Source organism: Lissotriton vulgaris, chromosome 7 (genome assembly GCF_964263255.1).
Source record: "Lissotriton vulgaris chromosome 7, aLisVul1.2, whole genome shotgun sequence".
NCBI lineage: Eukaryota > Metazoa > Chordata > Amphibia > Caudata > Salamandridae > Lissotriton > Lissotriton vulgaris.
Genome location: NC_141695.1, coordinates 1387793828 through 1387818353, shown reverse-complemented (window position 1 = coordinate 1387818353; position 24526 = coordinate 1387793828). Strand labels below are relative to the sequence as shown.

The window sequence follows — 24526 nt, the reverse complement described above, 5'->3', positions numbered from 1 at the left end:
AAACCAACCCCTATTTTTACTTTTGGAATTCTTTGCATTGACCCATAAACCTTCCATAATACATGTTGTGATTTGCCTGAAGTTATGAATTATATCAGTATCGTCAGAACTCATATCCAGACAGGCCGAAAAACACATGTAACAGCCCTTAATTAAATTACAAAGAAACTCATCAGGCACAACCTTGGACCACTTTAAAGCATAACGCATAACCATTCAGTCTGGCGATTTCTAGATCTCTTGAGTGAGTCCTTGGGGTTTATCAGCAATTGCACGTGGATCAGATATTGCTGCCCTGATAGGGAAATGATCACTTAAGGAGATCTAGAGCACGCTATAATTAGCAACCCTATCCCCATAGCACGAGGAAATCAGAATATAATCTATTGTGGAGGATAACCCTCTACCGTTAAGTTGCAGAAAACGGTACCTCCGGATGACACAGTTTGTTCCCAAAACCTAGGACATTCATGAACATAATCTCGTTCAGGGCATCCCCGTTGCTGAGTGTTCAAAGTGTGCCAGTATAGATTCCCAATCCACCGTTAGACCACAATTCCCAATTCCAGCTCTATTACAAAGGGCACAATTAAAGTTGCCACCCCATATAACAACAAACTCTTTGCGCTCATTACGAATTACACTGTTAAGTTCAGAACTCAGGGCTTTGAACACTGAGGGGTATATCTGCTGAAGGGACATTGTTATATAGATTTACAATCAGTATACAAAAAGTATTATTCATATGTAAACCAACTATATGGTAAAAACAATTATTATAAAAAATCTCAATACTTTTACAGTTAATTTGAGACATAAGTGCTGAGCCCCCCCCCCCTTAGCTCTGCCATGTACTGAACCTATAGCTGGGGTAAAACAAGTTTTAAAACCGTTCAGGTGACACTTCCTTGGCCCACGTTTCTTGCAAGCATATGACATTGTGTTCATTAATTAAGTTAGACCAGAGCGGGTTATCTACTTTTGCTCTAAGTCCAGCTATATTCCAAAAGATAGTCGACCATTTATCTCTATTCTTACATTTTGTATCATCAGCGAAATTCACGACATTATCAACGTAAGTATCTGGTATCCCCCCATTTAAACTTAGGTCCCTCGTTATTATAACATCGGACCTTTCAGGGGATATCTGTTCTTTATTAACCTTAGAAGGGCCTAATTGGTCATGGGGTTCCAGATTCGATTGGTGAGCCGTTAAGTGTAGGGACAAAGATTTTTCAGTACTATTCACTGTTACCTTATCCTTTATTGGTCAATCCACCACCACCCCCCCCCCCAGGTCAGACAGGGAATCAAAGCGGTTGCTGGTTGGAACATGAAATAAATCCCCTGCTGGTTGGCTGTTATAAAAATTGTTATAAAAATTGTTAGGCAGGGAGCCTATATACATTGTAGGTGCCGGCTGGGCATTAAAACGGTTTCCTGGTTGAAAATTGTTTCTTCCATAAGGTAAGTTATAAGATCTCCAACTACCGCCCACAACATGGGCAGGTGGATAAAAATAACCTAGATCGAAGGAGAAAATTCCACCAAAATTATCATAATTCGGGAAACCACTAATAAACTGTACCACTCGGGAATCTCTAAAATTCACTATGATACAGTCTCCCTCGATATCCTTTACTTTATGGCCCACCCAACTTACTCTCCTAACAGTTATAATTTCTTCTTGTAGGTCTGGTCTAAGGGGCCTATTTTTTCCCAACCAGAACAGAACTTTATTTTTCAGTTCGTGAAAGGTTTCATCCCTGTCATACTTCCATTCTGGGACACCAGCCAATATAATTACGTAGGGATAGGAATCCGGTGGGAGATCAACTCTCTTCCTATTTCTTGTAACCTTGGTTTTATCTGGTTCCACTTCAGCAACAATTTCCTACGGTCCCTTAGTTGTTCTATTTTTTTGACTGTCTACTTGACTACCTTTTAACGCTGGACTAGCTAGCCACGGAACCGTATCAATTGGCTTTCTGCTTCCTTGCTTTGGTAGTTCTTTACCACCTTGCCCCAACTTCTCCCTAGGTAAAGGCTTCTGATTATTTTTTGCTGATGTGGATGCGCCGGTTTGCGAGGATTTTATATCCACCATCTTTTATATCAGTTCTGAATTTGCCTGTATGATCTCCTGAAGAATTTCTAACTTCGTGCCTATCCTTCTGGTCCACTCCACTAAAGGAAGAATTAGGGATTTAATCAATTGTTCGACATTTTCTAGCGCGCAAACTGTACTTCTAGCATCTTTTGATGGAGTGTCGATTAATTCAACGATAGGACTATTTTGTTTAAGGCAAGTTTTCTCCACATGTATAGCTGTCTTGTTTCTATCTACATTCCCCTTATCACTATATTTAGGGGAGACAACTTTAAACTTCTTAGTGTGCCCGCCCCTCGGTTGGTTTCCACTGCGTTTGCGTTTAAGAGCGGAAACCGGCGTACATTCAGATAGTTTATGTTTCGTTAACGACTAAGTGGGTCCTTTTGCTAGAGTCCGGCTTTTCGCTCGGGTAAGCCAAAAAAGAATCCAAACTTGCATCAATCCCACTTATATCTAGAATAGTCGATAAATCTCGGTGAATCTGAGATATAGGAGCATTCTGGGTACGGGGTTATTCAGGTGACTGTACTAGTGCTATGCTCTCTAATTAGGATCTTCTCAAACACACGGGGTCAAGGGATAGGCGACGTACAGTTAAGTCAATCTCCTTCTCCAGAGCGGATGCAGCCCTAGTAATAAAAGCATCTAAAGTACCAATAAGTCCTCCTCCCCCTCCCCTGTTGCCCGTTTTATTTCCTTTTGATTTTTAAGTGCCATTTCCCTTCAATGATGCCTACGCTTGTACCAGGATTCTAAAACCTAACAAGAAGTAAACCAAATATATACAGTACAATTACTATTAAACACATGTAATTAAAATCTTATTAGTATGGATTAATCAAGGGGGGTAGCACAGTCCAGTCTCTTACTGTCTCTGGCGGGCTCAGACGGGCCCGCCCTTGGCCTAGGCTTCGCCCGGCTCGTCCCGCGATACAGGATTTAAAGCACCTGTGGAGGGCGTGGCGGGAAGGTACCTCCTGGCGCCGATGTCTTATGGGTGATGTAGTTCAGCCTCCCTCTTGGCCACCGGTCCCTCAACAGCGAGTGTTTCCCGCGGAGCGGGAAACGCGAGAGGTGGGCAAGTATCAAGTAGCGCTGCGATGTCGGGGAGCGTGGTTCTCCTCCTTGTCGTGGCCCCCGCTACTCAAACAGCCCGCTTCTCAGCAGCGGCAGCAAAAGTTTCCCACAATTCATGGACAAAGAATGTCGGATTCTCTACCAACATCACAACTATACGTGAAAAGAAAAAACCCTTTCCACACCAGGTACTCAGACAGGTAACATCATGGACACAGGATAAATCATTAAACATCTACTACACTGAGTCTCCCATTAACGTCACAAATGTACAAGGAGCCTCAAAACCCACTCCGCTCTGGGCCTTCCGCTTATGAATCCCCAGATGGTGTTTGCTTAGACTACAGGCATATACTGAGTCAATAGAAATGCAGAACACTCCTCACTATTCTATCATTTATTCCGAGCACCAGCTGACACAGAGGTAGCCTACATTTCTACAGACCTACACTGTAATATCTGTGTTATTCTTTTATTACTTTATACATTTGCAGATAAATCAAAATTGAATAAGCCTGAAAGGACTGTAGCCTTTCTTTCCTTGTGTGCAACGTTAAATCTAATGGCATTTTTTACTCTATTGGACTTGTGCAAACGAGTGTGTCTGAGTCCAGTACTTTTAAATAACTTCTCCAAATAGTACTTACCAGGGCCTTCGAATAGCCACTCATCGCCAGCCACATACTTCTCGCCGGAGTCGTCCTCGAAATCAAGGAGGGCTTTGAGGTGCAGAGCAGTGTTGGCCACCACCACTGTGAGGGGGGTGATACTCTTGAGTAGTTCAGGAAGGGGTTAGAAAAAAAAGAGTGGAGTGTGAGGAGAGAGTATAGAATAGAGAGAGGTGTCGTAAGAAATGGAAGGAGCGGGGGAGAATAATGAAAGAAAATAAGTAAATGTCAATATTTACTGTACAAACTCATGGACTAGCATTTCTTTATTGTTCCAAATCCCTCACATCTGAAAGGCAACCTCTATCGGTGATCGGCTTTGAAATCACTTCAGGGTGGGCCTTGTACTCACAGCACACCCTCCCCACACTGGTCTCTCCAAACCAGTTCAGCAAGAATGCTAAAATAACTTCTCTTTGTATCTCCCTTTCAGTGGGGCACGGCTGTAGCAACAGATTTGCACCCTGAATGCAAACCAAAGGTCTTTGCGGCTTCCCGCTGCATCTGAAAAAAACAGTACCGTCATTGATTGCTCATCAGGCACTGGAATGACCTCAAAGCGATATTTTACTTTACTATCATTTCCTTGTCCAAGATTAATGCCACATTGAATATCATACACTGATTTAAAAGGGTTGCCTATTACCCAGTTATGCACTACGTTTATATTTCATAATCAAAAGTTTATAAAACATGTGATTACAAGTCCAAAGTACATTTCATCATTTTCAACTTAATGTACCAGAGCCAAACACAAAATGGACGTTGAGGGAACAGAAAAATGGTTCCACTGAAGGGCCAAGGAAACAGTGAGACAATGCTATAGTTATTGAAACGGAAAAAAGTCCAAAGAGATTTAGATGGTGAGATTCCATAATATAAACATGAGATCTTTGACAGTATTATTATTATCTCCAAACAATGTACAGTTGTTTGCTAATTCATACAAAGAATATCAAAAAGTTATTGCCATAATGTTGTATCTCCGTAACAATATTTCCTTTAGGACAGAGTCATCGGGACTGTTGTGGATCAATACCAATCTTAGTAGATGCGCTATATCCTACATTCAGTCAACAATACATATGCCCACAACTCAAATATATTGATTACCATTATTATGAATCCAATTCATGAGGGGCCAGAGTGTGGGAGCCAAAACACACCCTTGGCGGACGCCCCCGTTAACATCTATTGGATCAGTGTGCGGTCCTTGATCACCCCAGCAGACTTTAGCAAAGTTCGCAACATGAAGAGGGATTACTAAGGACAGAACCTCCAACTGCATCCCCATATCTTATGGACATTGCCACAATTTTGTCTGGAACAAGGTTAAGCGCAGTTTTATGATATATAAAAGTCACATATAAACTTCCCTGGACAATACCCACAGTCTTCCAACAGAGTAAAAAGTGGCAAAACACCTAGTCAATTGTTCCTGTCTTGGCTCTAAAGCCTGCTTGGAATGGAGTAAAAATATTGTTCCTCCTGACCCAATTCTGTATCTTATTTAGAAGCGTTCAGCTGACCACTTTTTCGATTGAATCAATAAGGCTAAACGGTCTATAGTTGCTAGGGAAAGATCTATAGCCTTTTTTAAAAATAGGGATCACCTCTGCGTCCTTCCATGACCGGGGTACTGGAGCGCCCCCTGAGATGGCATTAGACAAAGTCAAAATATAGGCTGGCCAGTTTTCCTTATCATATAAAAACAATTCACTGGGAATACTGTTGGGTCCAGGGGCCTTTGCTTGGACAATTGAATTAATGGAGGTCTGTATTAAACTGCTGGTGAAGCGCTCCTTAGAATAAGTTAAGGGAAGTTCAGACTGAGATGTTTCCAGATCTATATTTAAAGGGCCCGCATACAGGAGCTTAAAATGATCATGCCAAGCAGAGATTGCAATGTTACTAGCTGGTTTGGGGGCCTCTTGGCATCCCCTGTGTTACTAAAAGCCAATACATTTGGAATCTTTACAGGCACATGTCTCTCCAATGAGCCTTCACCTATTATCATCCCACTCCCTTTTGGCTCTTTCTTGATCTTTTTTGTAGGACCTTCTCAAGTCTCTCACCAAGTTGGCAGTGTAGGATCAAATTCCATGAATTTTCTACCCTTTCTGGTCTTACTGAAATATAAGCTTTTAATTTGTGTGGTTTCACAGAAAATAATAATGTTCGCTTTGCTAAAGATATGCACTCAAGAAGTACAGCTGGTGTTAAATTACGCTTGCTAGAGATGGTTAATGGACTTGAAAGTCTCAAAAATACAGTACTTGACCTCTGGGACATACCAAGCTCAAATGGCATTCCAACACAGGACTGGTAACTGGGGATGAGCTATGCCTTTTCCCTCCCACACCAGAGGCATTGAGAGTTTGCTTTCAGCCTACCCAGGTTGAGGAGGTCAGCGGCAAGGGTCTAAAATGTCAAAGCCAATCCCTGTTTTGCTTGTGTTTAAGCAATGCGACAGAGGGGCACACTGATACAATCAGTTGGGTAATACTAGAACACTGGAATGCCGGGTGGCCCATTAGGCAGTGGGGTGACACAGCTAATAAACACTAGTAAAGATATTCTGCTCCAACATTCCAAAGCTCGTCTCTGTTCCGCCTTTTTTTATTTAGTATATGTTCCACTGTCACTGGAATGTTCCAACAGCATTATAGCCTTCTGCCTCATGCTATACTCGTTGCAACAGGCTTTATTTTTCATTATAAGCTTTGGGCTGCAGCTGGGCCTATACCTTAGGTTTAGGGTCTTTAACCACTGGTGCAGCCCAAAGGAACATGCTATAATATTGCTAAGGGTCAATGTTCGTGCTGTTCACAGACCCCAGACATTCTGCCTCCTGTTCTTATCTCCCCCTGCATAACTATGGCTGCTCTGCATTTCTTCATTGAAACCTCAATCATAAAACCCATCCTCCGCTCTGCCATTCCCTCCCTATCAGTTCTCCCTTACCTGCTTGAGTTCTTCCCCAGGATAAAGCGGGAAGGGGTCCTGAGCCAGGCGAATCTCTAGGTCTCCGTGCCGCAGCCGGGCCTGCCCCACGTCGTCAAAGAGCACCTTGTAGTCCTGAGCCCGCACCACTGGGTTCTCAATGATGCAGTAGTGGCGTGGTGGCACCATCACCATCTTCACGGGTGCAAACATAACCCTGGAATGAGAGGAGATGTAGAAAGAGACAATGCAGTGCGGTGCAGAGAACAGCTAGGGGTATGGCATGTACATAGGTGAACTGCGGTATAGGTAAATTGGGACACAATCCTACACAGTTGGAACTTTTGAAAGGCCTTTCTGGAAACATCCAGATGTCCCAGCAGGCCAGTTTGCGTGTTGAGCCATAGGCCTTCTGGCGCGAGGAGGAAAGGATTGAGGGTCTCACCTTTCATTGTCCTGGCGAATGTAGGTCTTGGGCCCCACTTCTACCCGGGCAATGTTGGAGTTCTGATCCAGGACATGGATGAAGTGGTACGGCGGGATGCGTATGATGGATTCAGCACTCATTCTGGCGTTTGTTTGTTACTTCAGACCTGCAGTGGTGGAAGAGAAAAGAGCAAGTAAAACAGAGGTGAGATAAAGAGACTTTTCCAAACACGGGAGCATTTAGGTGGAGGATCTGAAAGTTAAGATTTAAAACCTGAAAACTCAGAGTCGGGCATCATTCTGCCTCAGTGAAAATACTGATGGCATTCAACACACCATGCCCCCAGCTTTACAATGCCAAGATTAGCATTTTGCAAGCTTTAACCTGTCATTTAAAGATAGCAAGCAAAGGCAGCCTGTCTGAAATATAACATTGGTGATTTATTTACAGACACTATGGGATAACTACACAAATACATTCGAATCCACCACTATATGAACGTTATCCGTACAGGGATAACAAGTATAACAGATTAACCTCAAGGCCATACAAAGAGAGGCAAGGATTTGCAATATCAGAATTGATACACTGGCTGGAAATTCGATCTGGCACAAGCTACGACCAGAGTATGTTCTTTGCTGCATATAATCCAGGGCGTTAAAGTTTGGCTTTGAACAAGCAAGGTTTTTGTTTTTAGAACAAACCAAGACAGCCTCTGTTGTTGAACATTACCATGTTTGTATCTAATGTTGTCTGAATTGTTCAATCATTGGCCAAGAAAAATAACTCCCAGCGAAGAGTCTACATTCCTGATGGAGCCCACTGCAGCAAAAAAAGACCAATCAATTCAAGCAGGCATGATAAGCATACACTGCAAATAAAGATGAAATCAATATTCGACCTTCATGGGAACTCCACCGCCTCTCATAATCACTAATTTTCCCACTAGATCAAGGGCATATAAAAAAATGCTCCTCATCACAAAATGAAAAAAAAAACAACAACAAAAAAGCCAAAGAAAGAAACTGTGAAAGCCCTCATACCAAGTTGTGCACAAATTATGTGGTAATTCACACACATCTTCAATTTCCTAAATCTAATTTCTCCAAGTTGGAAAGAGGCACAATGGGTAGTAATAAAGTAGTCCAACTGAGGTACTGCATGTTATGCATTATTCTGACAAGTGAGACTCGAAATGGGCGAGATATTCTACACCCAATAAGCTTCGCACCATGCTATGTCAAGTCAGTAATGCAACACAAAATATTCCTGAATAGCATCAAAGTATTTTTTAAGCAAAACACACTGAAGCAGAAGCTGCACAAGCAATTAGCTTACCACATTAAGGGTGTCAATTCTGCAGCACCGGCAATGCCCTAAAACAGCACAGTTTCCAAATGCCACTCAAATTCTTTTTTTTAATGTTTTTATTAAACAGTCGCTTAGTACACCATTACAAATAATGCAGCGACAGAGGTACGATATGTTATTGTGGTGGGAGAAAACGAAATTCTACTTAATGTTAACACTTTAGTTGCTGGTCTTTTATGAGCAAAAGAATAAAATAACTAAGAAAAGTGGGTATATATAAACAATAATAGAGCTACAAAAATATGCCAATATCAGATGAATTGCCAACTAATGGGATTTTGAAGGCCATTTTTGGCCTCGCCTTCCACAGAGTGCAAGTTGACTGATCGCTATAGACTTATTGTGGACTTATAGGAAGCTTACAGCTTACCCATGCTTACCATTAGTTGACTTTATAGAATATCTTGTTAGCTTGCTTTTTATTCATTGCCTTGTGTGGCTTTGCCTTCTTCAATGCTTGTCCCGCCCCTGGAGCATTGCCTCTTTACTGGTGTCCTTGAACTAATTAATTTGAGAGCTACATCTTAGTTTCAGATTCAGCACTCCATTAGAGTGCATGCGTTTTCCAGCTGCATCCCTCACGTACTTCTTTTTCCACCCTCTGCCATGCTTGGAGTTTCTCTCTCTCAACAGCGTGCACCTCGATCAGTCCTCTCTATGTTGTGCTCACCTTCCAGAGATTGGTATCCAGTTGGGTCAGTAGTTATTCTTAGTTGTTCTATGTTCAGACCTGATAGAATTATGCACATTTTAGGCATGACTACTCTTGAATCCAATTGCTTCCCTCCATACACCATCTACAAGAAAGTCTGATGTAATGAACTCTTAACGGCACAGAAGAGTGGAGCATGTGCAGCTCTTTCTTCCATTGGTGCATTCCTGGGCTTTGTTTCTAGTGTGATGATTGTTGTTGGCTCCAAAACACTGAACAAAAGACTGAGAATTTGTTTCTCCCCCCACGCTCCTCTGAGTGCGTCCAAATGCCGACAGGTCAATCACTAAAGCACAAAATGCCTCCAACTTTCAGGTGAACCGCTGTGTCCAGACTTTTGCCTCCATACTGCTTTAACTTTACAAATTGTATTGCACCTTTGAAGTATCCGTGTGCCTTACCTTGGGTACCCTGCAGGTGGGTTTTCCAAGATAGCTTGATGGTAACTATCACTCTGTGGTATTTGGACATGCACGTTTGTTCTAGGATTTGGTAACTCTGAGTCAAAAGGTTTACGTAGTGACTGCTTCGATTATGGGACTTACATGATCACTTCAGATTTTGATTAATTAGAGCCTGATTTATATGTTGTTGGGAACGGAACTTCATAGCAGCAGCATCAAAGTTCCCTCCCCGCCAACATACTGGTCCACCCGCCTGATTTATATGTGGCAGACCCTGAGTTTGGCCATGGTGGAGACAACTCTATTTATGCTATGGTCAAACACTCTGACGGCCCTGCTGAGTTAATGCCATCAGAAAAATGGTTATATGTCCACTCACCCAATTAGGATACTTGGACATATAGCCATTTTTTGATGTCTTTCGCTGCCAGGCAAAACCTGGCAGTGAGGGATTGTAAAATGCAAATAATTCTTCCCCGCCCAAGGTGATTTCTCCCAAAGCAAGGGAAGCATTACCTTTATTTACAAAAAGTTATTTATTTTCAAAAGAGTAAAATGCATTGACAGGAACCGCAATGACGGTGATTCCTTTCAATGCTTTTATAAATGATGGCCTGCTTTGCAGTCATAAATTAGACGGGCGGTCCCTCCATCATGGGGACAGAGTAATTTGCTCACTTTTCCACTGGATTCAAGCTAGCCTGGGTGATGACGGTGAAACCCTGAAACTGGTCCTAGGATGCTTGTTTCAGGTCCAGTGAAGACATGGCTTGGATGTTTGGGCTGACTGTTTCCATGAGGAACAGAGTCAAGACTGATTTGCATATGGATGGTTCTGAACTGGGGTGGCGAAGTGAGCTAAAGAACGATGATGGATTAAATCCAGATCTGTGACTGGGGGTGAGTGTCTGAAAAGATGCAACGCTCCATCTATCATCTCCTGGTGTTTGCTTTGTTCACCCTAAGTTGGCAGGGTATGTCCAGATGTGGGTCACTTGCTTACTTTGACACTGGATTCAAGCAAGCCTGGCTAATGAGGGGTGAAGCCCCGAAACCAGTCCTAGGATGCTTGTTTCCAGAACAGGTAAGACATGGCTTGGCAATTTGGTCTGGACTGTCCCCATAAAGAACAGGGACAAGACTGATTTGCATATGGCTGGATCTGAACTGGGATGGTGAAGTGAGCTAAAGAACAATGATGGATTATACCCAGATCTGCGACTGGAGGTGAGTGTCTGAAAAGTTTCTACGCTGCATCAATCATTTCCTTGTGTTTGCTTTCTATAAGATTTTAGAATGTTGCTCTACCCCGCTCAGTCATTCAAATGTTAAAGAATTTGTTTGAGAATATTTTGCCCTCTATGTAATTCTATTTGCCCTCTATGTAAATTAACCTTTCTGGCCTATACTAACCTAGTTCAGATGGTTTGGTATTCTAATACAGTGGCACAAACCAACTAGTTTTCCATGATTCAGGGAAGCAACCTTGGTTGACAAAAAGTGTAGAAGCCTCTGACAGAATGGAGGCCCACCCAATTAGTGAAATACTTGGAACACTCTGGAAAAATAGAATTTGGTCCAAGAGCATTTCCCGCATGCACTAGTCAAATGGGTATAATTAAATTCATTGGTACTTGACTAGCAGTTTCCTGGTATTGGATAGACTTTTTCCCTTCATCTGCCTGAACGCTGGCGCTTAAGTTGTTTTGATGGTTTTCTGTGCCATTCCCAACTGGTCTACAGAACTGTCTGGAATCCTTGGTCGCAGATGGTTCTATAAGGCAATGCATTGTTACTTTTCTGAATTCTTTTTCCTTGGCCTGGGTACGGTTTTGGACACTTTTGTTAGTTTCTTTTTTTTTCATTTGATAACCAAGGGTGTGAATAAATTTGGCTTTCCCCTTTTTACTCTCAAACTAGGACTATTTGTATTGCCTTCGCTGGGCATCAACCATGGAGATATTTTCCAGTGTGTCCTTCATATGTTCTGGTGAAGAGAGCTGGGTAGGTTTCATTGTTGGGTCCCTTAGACAGCTTTTCCAGCTTCCACTTTATAAAGTGTAGATCGTCTATATAATGTTCGACAATTGTTCCTTGTTGATCATGCACCACTGTAGCTTAGTTCTGTTTCTAACTTCAAGTTCTGTGCTGTTCATGAATGGTGATCTGTTCCTTTGTATCCAGTCTTAAGGTCAAAGCCACTGCGCTGTGATCCCTGAAGGCACCAAGGAGTCATCTCTTCAAGAGGTTTTGCGCAAGCGTGAATATGTATTCAATCATAGACTGAGCTTTATGGGAGTCGAAAGTGTGCGTTGCTGGAGTGGATACTAGCACAGAGTTCAATGTTGAGCATAAGTTATTCTCGAGGAAGAATTGTTCCCTTCCATTTCTTCCATTGAAAGACATGTGAAAGATTGGTAGGCAAAGTGCTCTCTGGGCTTCTTGATAATCTTCACTGTCATCACCCTAGTCTACAGTTTTGCTCGGAAATCTCTGCACATATTAATGAGAGACTTTTCACAGTTCTCGTGGTTATTTTTTAGAAACTCTTGCAATGCGTTAATATTTGCTTCAGACTGCTGAGGACTTTCTGGGGTATTGTTGTAAACAAGGATATATAGATCTGAAAAGGTACATATTAGAACTTGTAGGATGAAATTCGCAGTCAGTTTCACTGGGTGGAATTCCCTGCAAACGTCAGTGCGGCAGCGGATCAGGATTACTTCACTATCGTTTTGGGATGGCTTGTAAAGCATGGGTAATGAACCCTCGGGGTTGCCTGGGAGCTCTGGTGACAATGTTTCCTGCAAAGTATGACTGAGTGGACAATTAGGAACGATAAAGGCTGGATTTCGTAGTCTGCTTGAAATTGTGATGTTTCAGGAGATGAAAGACCATGATTTTGAAGCGATTCCTTTCACCCAAGAGATTGCTTCTGATGTTACAAATCAGGACCTTTTTAGGTCTCGCCTGTCGATGCGCATGCGCATCGAGCAAGCGAGACTATGGGGGCTCATCGACTCTTTATCCAACTTGCAAGGAATCGTGGCGATTCCTTGCAGTGCCCGTGACTTTTAAGCTCAATGCGCATGCGCATTGAGCTTAAAAGCGCGTGCACATGGCCCCAGCCGCCTGCCTTGCCTACTCTCCCGCCCCCTCACTTCTTGATTGCACGGCCGCTAGGCCGTGCCTCCCCTACTCCTCCTCCTACTCTCCTCCCCTCCCGTCTGTTCCCGCACTCCTCCCACACCCCCCTACTCCTCCTCCTACTCTCCTCCTACTCTCCTCCCCTCCCGTCTGTTCCCGCACTCCTCCCACACCCCAGCTCCGCCCCCTCACTCTCTCTGCCCGCCCGCTCTCCACTCCACGGCTTTCTTTTGGGCCTCCATAGCTACTGCCTCTCCCAGCCCCCAGCCTGCCCCAGTGTTGGCTGCATAAACACCGACCGTCTGTCTGCAACTTGAATAGAAAGAATCCCGAAAATGCTATTTTTTGTCCGCTATGCAAGGTACACGGGGCCTGTTTGTTTTGGATCTCCCCGGGCATTCCTTATCTGTCATTCATTCTTCCCCGCTCGGGGATTCCCGCGCTGAAGACGTCACAAGACTTCGCACCCACGGACACGCCTGGGCTTGTCCCGGCACCAGGGCTTGAAAAACACATTGCCACGGCCTGTTTCTTTATTTTTATATTCAGTAACTCGGACTCGGCTCTTTCTGTGTTCCAGTTCTGTAACGTGATGCGAAGAGCTGAACCGGGTCAACATTTATACAAGCACAAAACAGCACCCGCTTCCAATGTTAGAACCATATCCTATATCTGCATATGTCCCTAGTGGCTCCATGTCATGTATGATGCACTTCTCGAATTCCTGGGTTTCTGCACTTCGCACCCAGGCAATTTGAGCAACGCCATTAAAGCAATTTAAAAGGCTATTGTATGTAATGCACACGCAGACAGAGCCAATAGTTTTAGCTTTTGAAAAGTGAACAATTGTTTTATTTACCTTCGCTAAGGCAGCGTGTGCAAAAGCGATCACAAACATCCCTCACAGATCAGACAGCCCACCCACACCGCTCCGTGTGCTTCTCCTAAAACAATCGGCATCCCTCTGTTATAGAGAGTGGCACGAGCCACCGCATAGAAGAGAAAGTCAGTGGGTTTTAAGTAATATTTGGTATTACATATAATATGTGCAACCCTCTGCTCTTCGTAATCTTCGGGAAATAGGCATTTTGTATAATTGGCAGTAATCTCCGGAATACGCGACCCCTGATCTTCGGTCGTCTTCGAAAAATAAACTCCTCCCTCGCCTGACCAGCTAGAAGCAGCAGATCTCCGAGATTAGTTACTTGTCGAGCATTATCGTTCTTATCTTTAGCATTTTGTATGCTTTTTGACTCTTTTAATTCCCGTTTCTAAATCCTTTAAACACAACATTACGAATATGTATATACTGTTGGATGACGGCGTAAGAAATGCGGAAATTGCAAGCAGTACCCAACACCATCAGAATCTCAGCACACACGCGTACAAAGGCGCACACTCGCCCACAAACTGCACACAGCTGCACACGTTCACCAGCTGCAAGCTCACCCCCCAGCACATATTCAACCTTCGCCCTTATCCATCCATTCATACAAGGTGGACGCATGAATACATACTTCCAGGCACACCCCTGGAAGATGCATAGATGCGTGTGCACCCACTCTGGCTTCACTCTGCCAGCCCCGCCTCCCTCGGCATCCTTCCTCCCAATCTCTGGCTCCCTCTGTCCTCTCACCTCACTGTGCCAGTTCTCTCCCCAGCCCCTCCCCTCTGCCGCTTTGATCTTCTCCGTGAGCCGCGTGGCCTCTGAGAACATCGAAGCAGCCTCCAAATGCTGACCATTTGTCACCCCCTCCCTTCCTACTGGCATTCCCCCCTCCCTTCTCGCCCAGTCCTTGCTTTCTGTCGTCTTTTCCACTCAATGTATTTTTCCTCTCACTCCATTCTCGCATGTTCATAAAGGTTACTCTGCCAATGGACTTTTCATCGAATTCTTAGAGAGTCGTGAGTGCAGACCTCATGTGCCTTAATATTGGCAAGTTCCGAGACTATGCATGCTTTGTTTCAGAACGCTGATACGCCTTCTTTTTAAGTCATCAAAAAACTCTTGCACCATTTGTTGGGCACAGCGTATATAGTACTGCAAAGTATTATTATTTTAAAAACGAAGTCTCATCAGAAGTCTCAAATGAAAAGTTCACTCCCATGTCACCAAATGGTAATTCTCTCAATTGTAATCTACTTCGTGTTTATGTCGGGAAAGTTTAGCAACAGCAGTGAAGCTGAGGTGGAAATCTTAGATAAACCATCATTCGGGTCAAGTGAGCCGGTGTATTAAGCTAAGGTATCCTTAAATTCAGCCACTTCTTGCACAAGCGGCAGACATCCTGAGACTTGCTGTACTCGTGAAATGTTGTAACATTCCCAGCTCGGGAAACATGACACACACACTGTACACATTACCCATGAGGTCAGAGCAAACAACGCCTGCTTTTTTTTCACCCTCTGTTTGCAGTCACTTACAGAAAACTAAAGCTACATTCCTTGTGTCCAAAATGTGCTTTGCGCTTCTCCCTTCATTACGAGTGAGACCATTTCAAGAAGGTAATAACAATTGGCTTAATATGCATATGTTTTTCATCTGTAGGGGAGGTGTAGCTGTGCTCTGCTTTCGATGCTGTTTCTGTACGCACCGTTGTTGAGACGAGAAGTGTTTTATATGCGTGCATGATAATGCAGGGCCTTTTATAACGACTAAAGATTCCAGAGTCGCAACTCACCCTCACCCTCACTCACCCTCACTCTCACCCTCACTCAGCCTCAACTACTCCCCCTCACCCTCGCTCACCCTCAACACCTCACCCTAACTCACCCTCACCCTCGCTCACCCTCAACACCTCACCCTAACTCACCCTCACCCTCACTCACCCTCAACACCTCACCCTAACTCACCCTCACCCTCACTCACCCTCAACACCTCACCCTAACTCACCCTCACCCTCAACACCTCACCCTCACTCACCCTCACCCTCACCCTCACCCTCACCCTCACCCTCACCCTCACCCTCACTCTCACCCTCACTCTCACCCTCACTCTCACCCTCACCCTCACCCTCACCCTCACCCTCACCCTCACTCTCACCCTCACTCTCACCCTCACTCTCACCCTCACTCACCCTCAACACCTCACCCTCACACAGTGCAATAGGTCTCAGACCATTTCAGTTAGAGCTTTTAGAAATGTTTATGGCTTTTTTTATTTGTAATTCTTTAGCATTGGCTACAGGAAACAAAAATGCTAAACATTTACCAAAAAAACCCATAAACAATTCTAAAAGCACTAACTCTAATGGTGCGAGACCTATTGCATTTCCAATGCTTGTTCTCTATGTGGTTCTGGATGTCTTGGTGCCCCCTTAATTATTGAATCTGGACTGCAGTTTCCTTTGTTGTTTTTTAGGGGAGTGGTTTCTTCTAGTCGTTCAGGTCGGATATCGGTTGATGACATTCCCGCTTGGGTCTGTGATGCTGCTGTGAGTCGGAGTCAAGGAAGGCAAGACAAGGAACCAGTCACATTTTAATTTTCCTCAGATGTATATGGTCACTACTCCCCTATGACATTGCACTGTTTTTACCCTTGCCAATGGACCAACCATTAAAAAAAGTAGGAGGATTCGGCAGGCATGTTAATTTCCTCTCATAATCCCTAAAACCACGGAGTCACTTACGTGTTGAACCCGTCCCCCTACACTAGGTGAGCGGGACAAGAGTCCAATGATGAAGCAAGCCATTGGTGGTGCCTGTGGATAAGGACCTAAAAATATATCCCACAAGGGCAGGTGATTTTCACCAATTTACCTGGGTGAGCAATCCTACACCTGAGTGAGACAGTGGCAACGCAACATTCAGTTTTCTGAAAAGTAAAAATAAGGTAATCTTCCCCAAGTATTGTTACATTTTGATTTTCTTCTGGATATGCAACCCTGTTGTGTCTGATCTTATCGAAAGTTGGAAGGGTGTGGCTTTCTCCTTACGTTTTGGGTGGTGAATGAACCTTTATGTGCTCTTTTATGGTAGTACCTGGCATTTGATAGTGTCCTGAATCGTTAACTCGATGGATTCAGATGCACTTTTAATCAGTTTTGGGGTTGTGTGAGTGGTTTTCTTTACAGTGGATTGCTTTACAGTGCAGTCGGGCCAAGAACTGTTTTGATACGAGAACTCTTCTAATATGCATGGAGCATTGGCCAGCTTTGATCTAAGTGAGGTGCTTCTAAATTAGGGACTTCAATTTTGAATAGTGATAGGTGGCTCCTAAGTGGTTTGATTTTGTTTACATTTTTCATATGGGTACTCATACCGTTTCCACCAGAATGTATCAGTGATTTTGACAACTTTGCTTCCTAGCAAGTTATATTCTTTTTTCGAAAGGGGATTCCTTATTTTCGGGTTCGGCCCCTCAGCTCTATTTGCCAATCAAGCGATTAGCCGAATGCACAGACTTCATTTGAGAGTTTTGTTTTGCTTTCTTACAACTGCTCTTTCCCCTTCACATTCTCTCTAGTTGAGGCTATTGCTACAAAATGGTCTTTGAAGAAGGTCATTAACTCATCTGAAAAATTCCCTCCTTAACATTTCCCACATTTACACTTTATTTCAGGAATTAAATTATACGCGGAGGATGAATACTCCGCATAGCTTTGCCGAGAATCTGAAAACAAGGACATGAACATGTGTAAACATTGCCTGGAATGAAGTTAAAGATATTAATGGAGAGTGAATGTTGGCTTCTGAAGTCTTAATGGCCCTCCAATCTTCTTTGTATTCAAACGAGAACAGCATCACACTGATGAAAAGAGAATGGGAAGCCTAATATTCAGCCTCCGGCCAATAACACAAGACAGTCCTCATCCCTTCCCTAGATTTCTGTGGCGACTCCCTCAGGTACCCAGCGGACTCCATCAGACGAGGCTACACTGGCATCAACCACCTCCCACCTGGCATCAAAGCTGCCTTCATCACTGAGACTCCCTCTAAAATTGGGATCAACTTTAATATCATGAATATTTGCAACATCTTCCACATGGAGGAGACTGGCTTCAGCAAAGTCTCATAGGTCCATAAGGAACACAGTAAGATTCAAGAGTAGGCATTTGCTACTGGGATCCTCTACGTTCCTGAGGTGCTCGAGGCCAGACATTCAACACTGAGAATCAGGTCTAGGTTAAGGGGATGTTCAACGCCATATACCCCAGCTTCAGTGCAAGCAGTCTCACTACCAGCTGAAGTCCCACTATTATTGTGTGATTCCAAATTGAGGCCAAGTAATCACAATCTTTATGTGTGTCCAGTATACCACAACACAAAAGGGAGTCCCTCCCGGAGGATCTACTTCCGAGAGCTTCACTACCAAATTGATCCGCTCTTCTCTCCGACTATTTTGACGTAGTCTCTCAGAATGAGCCAGGTGGCCTTGAACATTACGTCTCCACGGGATGAAAATTACGCTGAGCCATAAAATCTGCACAATCACAAACTACATAATTGTTGGCACATCCAGAGAGGCTGATAAGAAGGTAAGAATCCCTGTATCTGCTATTGTAGGTACTACATTAGTCATTTTAAATAGTCTAAATGTGCTGCGGGGTAAAACAATTCCCCATTAATACACAAAGACTTGAAATTGGCTACACAGGTTTCCTTATTCTGGCATCTGCAAGATCTGAACCAGAAGCAGAAAGCAAATATAAGGTGCTTCTGGTGTATCATTTGTTTCTGAACGAATGATCTCTTGCTGCTTCTATTGTTTCTACAGAAAAAAGTAACCATCTCTCTATCTGGTTCTTCTACTGGACGGCTTCCAAGTAACCGCCGCCAAAGAATGCATGCGATAGGTAAGAACGTTTGGGCAACCAGCAGCCTGAACATATGTGCAGTGAGCGGTGCAGCACTGTTGGTGTTACGAAATGTATGAGAATCTGATGCAACTTATCTGAGGTATCTTGTTCATTCCGTTTGTGTGCGGCTTAGTGTCTACTGGACTCAATGAAGGAGAAGAGAAAGAAAGGTCTGGAAATTCTACACTAGTGGCAGGAAAGTCCATAAGAGATCAAAGAAGTCAAACAGAGAAGGGAATCCTGACAGGAAAGAGCTTTCAGGAACGCCACGGTTTACCAGGAGGGTAATGTACTTGGATAGGACCGTTCTCTAAAATTCTACTTTTCAATAAGGAGCCTCTTTTATAGGATCTTCAAAAGCCCTACTTTTTTTATTAATGTTTTTCGAATTTCTTTATTGGATTTTGTGTATAGAGAAAAACACCATTACATTGCATCAGGGGGCAATATTAGTCCCATCACAAGGAAACGCCACGTTTGCCTGGGAAAAGCATATGCTATGCAAAGATTTGGTACAAATAGGCTTACACATCTGTCCCTGCCGGATCTACAGACAGTGTATTGCAGTAACACTAAACGTTGTCCCTTTGTCCCATGCCCACAAGAAAGGAAGACGAACATCCCAACACGCGCCTGTAACAAGGGTAGAACACTAAGAAATAACACAGAGCTCAGTGAGAGCGGCCCTGGCTACACACCTCTTTAACAAGCGCCACATCATACGATTCCCTGGGTGGGCACGGTGGGGCACGGGAAAGTAGGCAGCCACCAGCAGAGTCCAAGGGGGTTAGGATGCCCAGCATCAATCACACAACATGCTCTTTCCAGCAGTGAGCATCATTATTCGCACCGCACAGATTTCCATATCTCCATATATACTTGGAAAAAGCACTTGCTATGCAAGTATGTCGTAGAATTGGGCCTACACATTAGTCTCTGCCAGATCAACAGACAGCCCTTCATAAGCCCCACCTTTATTGCAGATTTTTCAGGAATAGAAAAGCATTTGTGAACACAAGTTTTATTATTTCCTAAGCATATTGTGTTTTTCAAGGATGAAGGCCTACATGGCTCACAGAAGTGTGCAGCATTGTAATTAATTGCACCATGATAACAAGCATTTGCAATGCAATAGGTCTCGCATTTATGCAAGTTTGAGCTATTGACATTGTAAATACCAGTGCCTTTTATTTTTGTTTGCGTTAATAAAACATAAATAAAAGGCATGGTCATTTACAATGCCAATCTCTTAAACTCGCTTAAAATCGAGACCTATTGCATTGCAAATGCTTGTTTAATGAGCTCCGGCAGCGGAGTGCGGGCGCGGGCAAAAATCCACGTACAACGGAGTGCGGGTGGGGGAAGGAGGTGCGAATGGTGTTAATATGCACTGCCGTAGAGAGGCCTCCTGGATGAAAGATGCCTGCACAAAAATGCTGCTAACAGCACATCACCCATCGTCGCTAACAATTCTGCAACAGGGATACTCCGTACCAATGGAAATGCAAAGTTGCTGCTAGTGCCACCTATTGTGTAGGATGGGACAATGTTTTAAGACGCATGGAGAAACCAGTTGTTGGACAATCAACTACAGTGTCTTCCTCGCTGATTTCTAATATGTGCCTTGTGACAAATGAACGGCACTCCCTGTCATAGCACTGCTCTAAGTCTTTCAATGGAGGTACTGCTACATGAAGCATGTCAGTGTGAGAGACTTTAGGGGTTTTCCTTCTGCATTGGGACTACAGCACCCACAAAGCATTTAAAACAAAGCACTTGTTTTGCAGACCAGAACTGCTGCCCACCGTTCATCATCTGAACGTGCAAAACACTAGCAAAACCCACCCTAGAGACGTTGAAGGTTGGCCCATGTAACTGATAGCGGAGGCACCCGCCCCTCTCCCGTGTTTGCAGTTTTGGCTCCACATCACAATATGATGTACAGAGTACATGACTACTCATGGAATGTTAATAACTGGGAAGCTATGACTATATGGATTTTCCACATTTCGTCTAGCTTTCATTTGCACTGGGTGGAGTAATAGACCGATGTGGAAGTGTGGGCAAATTGCTGTATAATATATACGAAGATGTTCAGTATATTTGGTTTATTATTCTGCTGCGATTTTAACATTTTTATATGTGTTCTAGGGCATCGGTAATTGGCTTTGTTTGGTGCAGTAGTTGCTTTTACGAACGTGTTTTTAAATTAAGCGTAGGCTCATAAAAAAAAAAATCTCCTTTGCTTACTAACCTATCCATCAGGTACTAAATACTCTGATAAGATGGAAAATGCCAAAAACACGTTTTGTGACAAATCACACAGAAATCCACATGGTTAATTTTATTCCAGCACTGTCACATCAGACTTTGACCTTGCCTCACTCTAACAAGCCTGCTCGTATACAAACAAGCATTTCTTTCCAGGTCTAAAAACAAGCTGGCACCGTGGAGCCGACGGGGGTAGGGAAACTGAGATGTGCACGCGAACGGAGTGCACAGCTGCTGTCCGTACACGTGCACATCTCCTGTCTGCGTGTGCCAGCTCCTGTCTCCCTTCGGGGCAGAAAGTGGCAGCAACAGAGTCTCGCAAGTGAAGCAGCGCATGCGCTGCGTTCACACGCGAGACCTAAAAACGAGCTGGCATATGTGAGGATGGTCTCTCTGCAACCGTTTTTAGGTCGAGCATTTGAAACCTCTTGTATATACTTTAGTATATACTTATTATATAATTATATGTGTATGTACTTTGTGGGCTCGGGAGATCAGCCCTAGGACTTGTCTGCTTAGGGACTTTTTTTTTGTTCAACTGCCTCCTTTAACTGTCTTGATAGAAAACGACCATCAGAGGTCAGTAAAATATCAGAATCACTTTATCATTCTGTAGATACCAGGCCATAGAAATGGTCTTCCACGAGCACCCGTAAATAATATTTTTTTCAAATCTTGTATTTTCAGTGATATGACCACCGAAGGCCCTAATTTTATATTAAAAAGAGAGCGTTGGACCATACCATTTCCCGCTGAAAGGCAATATTTCTCTCCAGGTGTTCCCATACCTGGTGTGTTGCGCAGTTTGGTGTTTACTTTCCCTCCATGTTAAAGAACAGTAGATGTTTCAGCACAGGCTAATGTGCTGCATAGCTAAATACATATAAGGTCCCAAAGGCGAGACCGATTGCATTGCAAATGCTTGTTTGGTAGATGATGTAACTGCTGCACATAAGGGATGTGAAGGAGACGGACTTGAGCAAAATCTCACAGGCCTAAAGCAGCCCAGTCACATTCAAGACAAGAGTCCTGAGCATTCCGAACGGACTCGCTTCTGTACCTGGCAACTCAAAATAGAAAGGACTCGGCCATGAACCCGGCACAATGAACACTCTTTCATTCACAAGCCCAAAAGTGTGGAAAAAAAACACTATGCAGAGACGCAGATGACCACAGCAAAGAGGTGTATGAGCAGTCAACAAAGGAAGCTGCACGTTTTACAATTTTAAAATAACGCACAAAATGGCAGAGAAAGGGAACGGGAATTCATAATATCTTCCACATTAGTAAAAAAAACTTCAAACATTTATTTTTCCCTAGTAGATAGTTAAGCGATTAAATACTGGAGATTCAAGAATGAGTGATCGCGTGGATTATACATTGCCTCAAAACAATACTATCAATCCCTTGTCCATATAAAAACCCAGTGACTCATTTAAGGGCACGAACAATACTCAGTGGTAGGTCGGTCTATACTCTAATGTATGCACTAAGGCCTCTTTTTTTTAAGGGTAATTTGTGCATGACCAGGTGTATTAGCGCTTCTGAAAGTGTGATAGGCATCATGTTACATAACCCACAGCAACAAAAACACACACACACACACAACAACCCTGATACAGAATAAGAACCAGGATGGGAAAAGGCGCAAACACGTGTGAACAAAGTAAAGGTTGTAAAATGTGTACAGCTGACGCTTCCAGCTTAAAAACACTGTAAACAGAATTGCCATCGATATCTACTCCGAGTCAACACAACTCAGGCAAACACCAATGCAAGCATCAAAGGTAATTTAAAAAAAGCATTTGCAATACAATAGATCTCACATTCTTGAAAGTGGTGTCACAGACTGTGCAAGTGACTCTACATGTTGCCATTTCTAAATCTTTTGATTATTTTCTGAAATGTGGAAACCAAAAGGTCATTGGTCAAAAAGGGAAGTATGTGGTAAGGCAACTGTGAAGACGTTTCTAGGTAGCAGACATGGAATAGGGGCAGCAAGACAGATATTTATGGGAACCTATGGCACATGGGAAACTGAGCTGACAAGTAAACAATTCTGGATAGGAGTAGCCGATGGAAGGTTACATATGTGTGTAGTTGGATGTGTGAATGATTGGTTGCGTAGGTGGATGGGTGAGTATATGGCTTGGTGTATTGGATGAATAGGTTGATCAACACATGAAGTGATGGTCAGGAGTATGGATAAGTAGGTGATGAATGGATTGGTAGGTGGAAAGATGATAGTAAGTGCTTTGCTAGGCAGATGGGTGAATGGCTAGGTGTTTGGATGAATGACTAACCAAAAAGGGTAGATGAATGGGTAAGTAATGGATAACGGAGTTTCTGTATACACGAGTAGATGGATGAGTTTATAGCTTGGATGATTACGTGGTTAGATGGTTAGATGGTCAGATGGACGAGTAGTTGAATGGAATATTTATGTTATTATATATTTTATATTGTGCTCAAGGGTGTCTTGGCACTGCCTTGGAAAGGAGCCGGATAACTGGATAACTGAAAGGACATGGCTAGTGATTGTAAATCCATGTTTTCAAAGCCTTTCTAAATTGAAGATTTTGTGAATCTTTAAGATTAAAGGGGAAGGGAATTCCAGATTTTTGTGGAGCTAGCGACAAAACGTGTGCGGCCCCATCGAGCTTTCCTAAAGAAGGTGTAGTAAAAAGGTGGATCAACGTACTGCAGATTATGAATGAGTGAGCAGGTGGATTGAGGATATGTTGGTGAATGGGTAGATGCATCATGGATAAGTGGGTAGTTGGTAGATAGCTAGGTGGGTGCTGGATAGGTTGGTGGATAAATATATGTGCAGGTAGCTGGTGAGTGAATAGGTGGAAAATAGGGGTGCATGGCTAGACGAATTTTGGTAGGGGAGCTGGATAGGAAGAGGTGATAGGCTGTGAATAGGTAGGTGTTTGATTATAGGCATAGGGAGATGGTGGAGTGATTTTGTGGATGTCAGATGACTGTGTGTAGGTGGATGGAGGATCAAACTAATGCGTATGTAGATGGTGGATAAGCAGGTCAACCGTGGGAAAGTAGGTGATTGTTGAATGATTAGGTGAGTGAGTAGGTGGATGTTGATTAGTTGGTAGATGGCGGACGACTTGACTGATGAGCACTTTGATGGTGGATTATATGATAGATGGTAAATGATTTGGCTCCACCCCTTCCTTTGAGTGGGACTTCTGCAGACATAGCAGAGAGTGCCTGGTCGATGCGTTGGCCCGGGGGGTGAGCTGTTTTTGCTGTGGGCGCAGTAGGCATCTTTTTTGAGAGGAGTATAGGATCCCACATCACCGAAGGATCCCTGGGCCGCTGTGAGGAGTCATTGGTGCAGGTCAGTGGCCGCAACTGCTGATTTGGGTGGGACTCTAGTGGTTCTCGTGGCACAGTCCCCCGTGCTGTGGGCCTGCGGCTCGCCCCCGCCTCAACCAAATCACACGCTTTGCGGAGAGAACCACATCGATCCTGCAGCTCAGGCAGGGCTGACCCAGCCGCTGTGTGTTACGGAAATTAAAATTAGGTGTTCCGATCCAGGGAAGGCCTCAATCTGACGCGGACTTCCAGTCAT

The 24526-nt window shown here is 43.7% G+C and overlaps 1 protein-coding gene across 1 annotated transcript in view; it reads right to left on the bottom strand.

Annotated features, from left to right (window-relative positions):
- Positions 1-24526, bottom strand: part of LOC147703771 (major vault protein-like) — a 274496-nt gene that overhangs the window by 183547 nt on the left and 66423 nt on the right. Inside the window, exons 2-4 of the mRNA XM_086932120.1 lie at positions 7247-7394; positions 6823-7018; positions 3838-3961 (exon numbers count right to left, since the gene is read on the bottom strand). Coding sequence (XP_086788246.1) covers positions 3838-3961; positions 6823-7018; positions 7247-7368 — 442 coding nt within the window. The 5' untranslated portion in view covers positions 7369-7394. The remainder of the gene's footprint in view (positions 1-3837; positions 3962-6822; positions 7019-7246; positions 7395-24526) is intronic.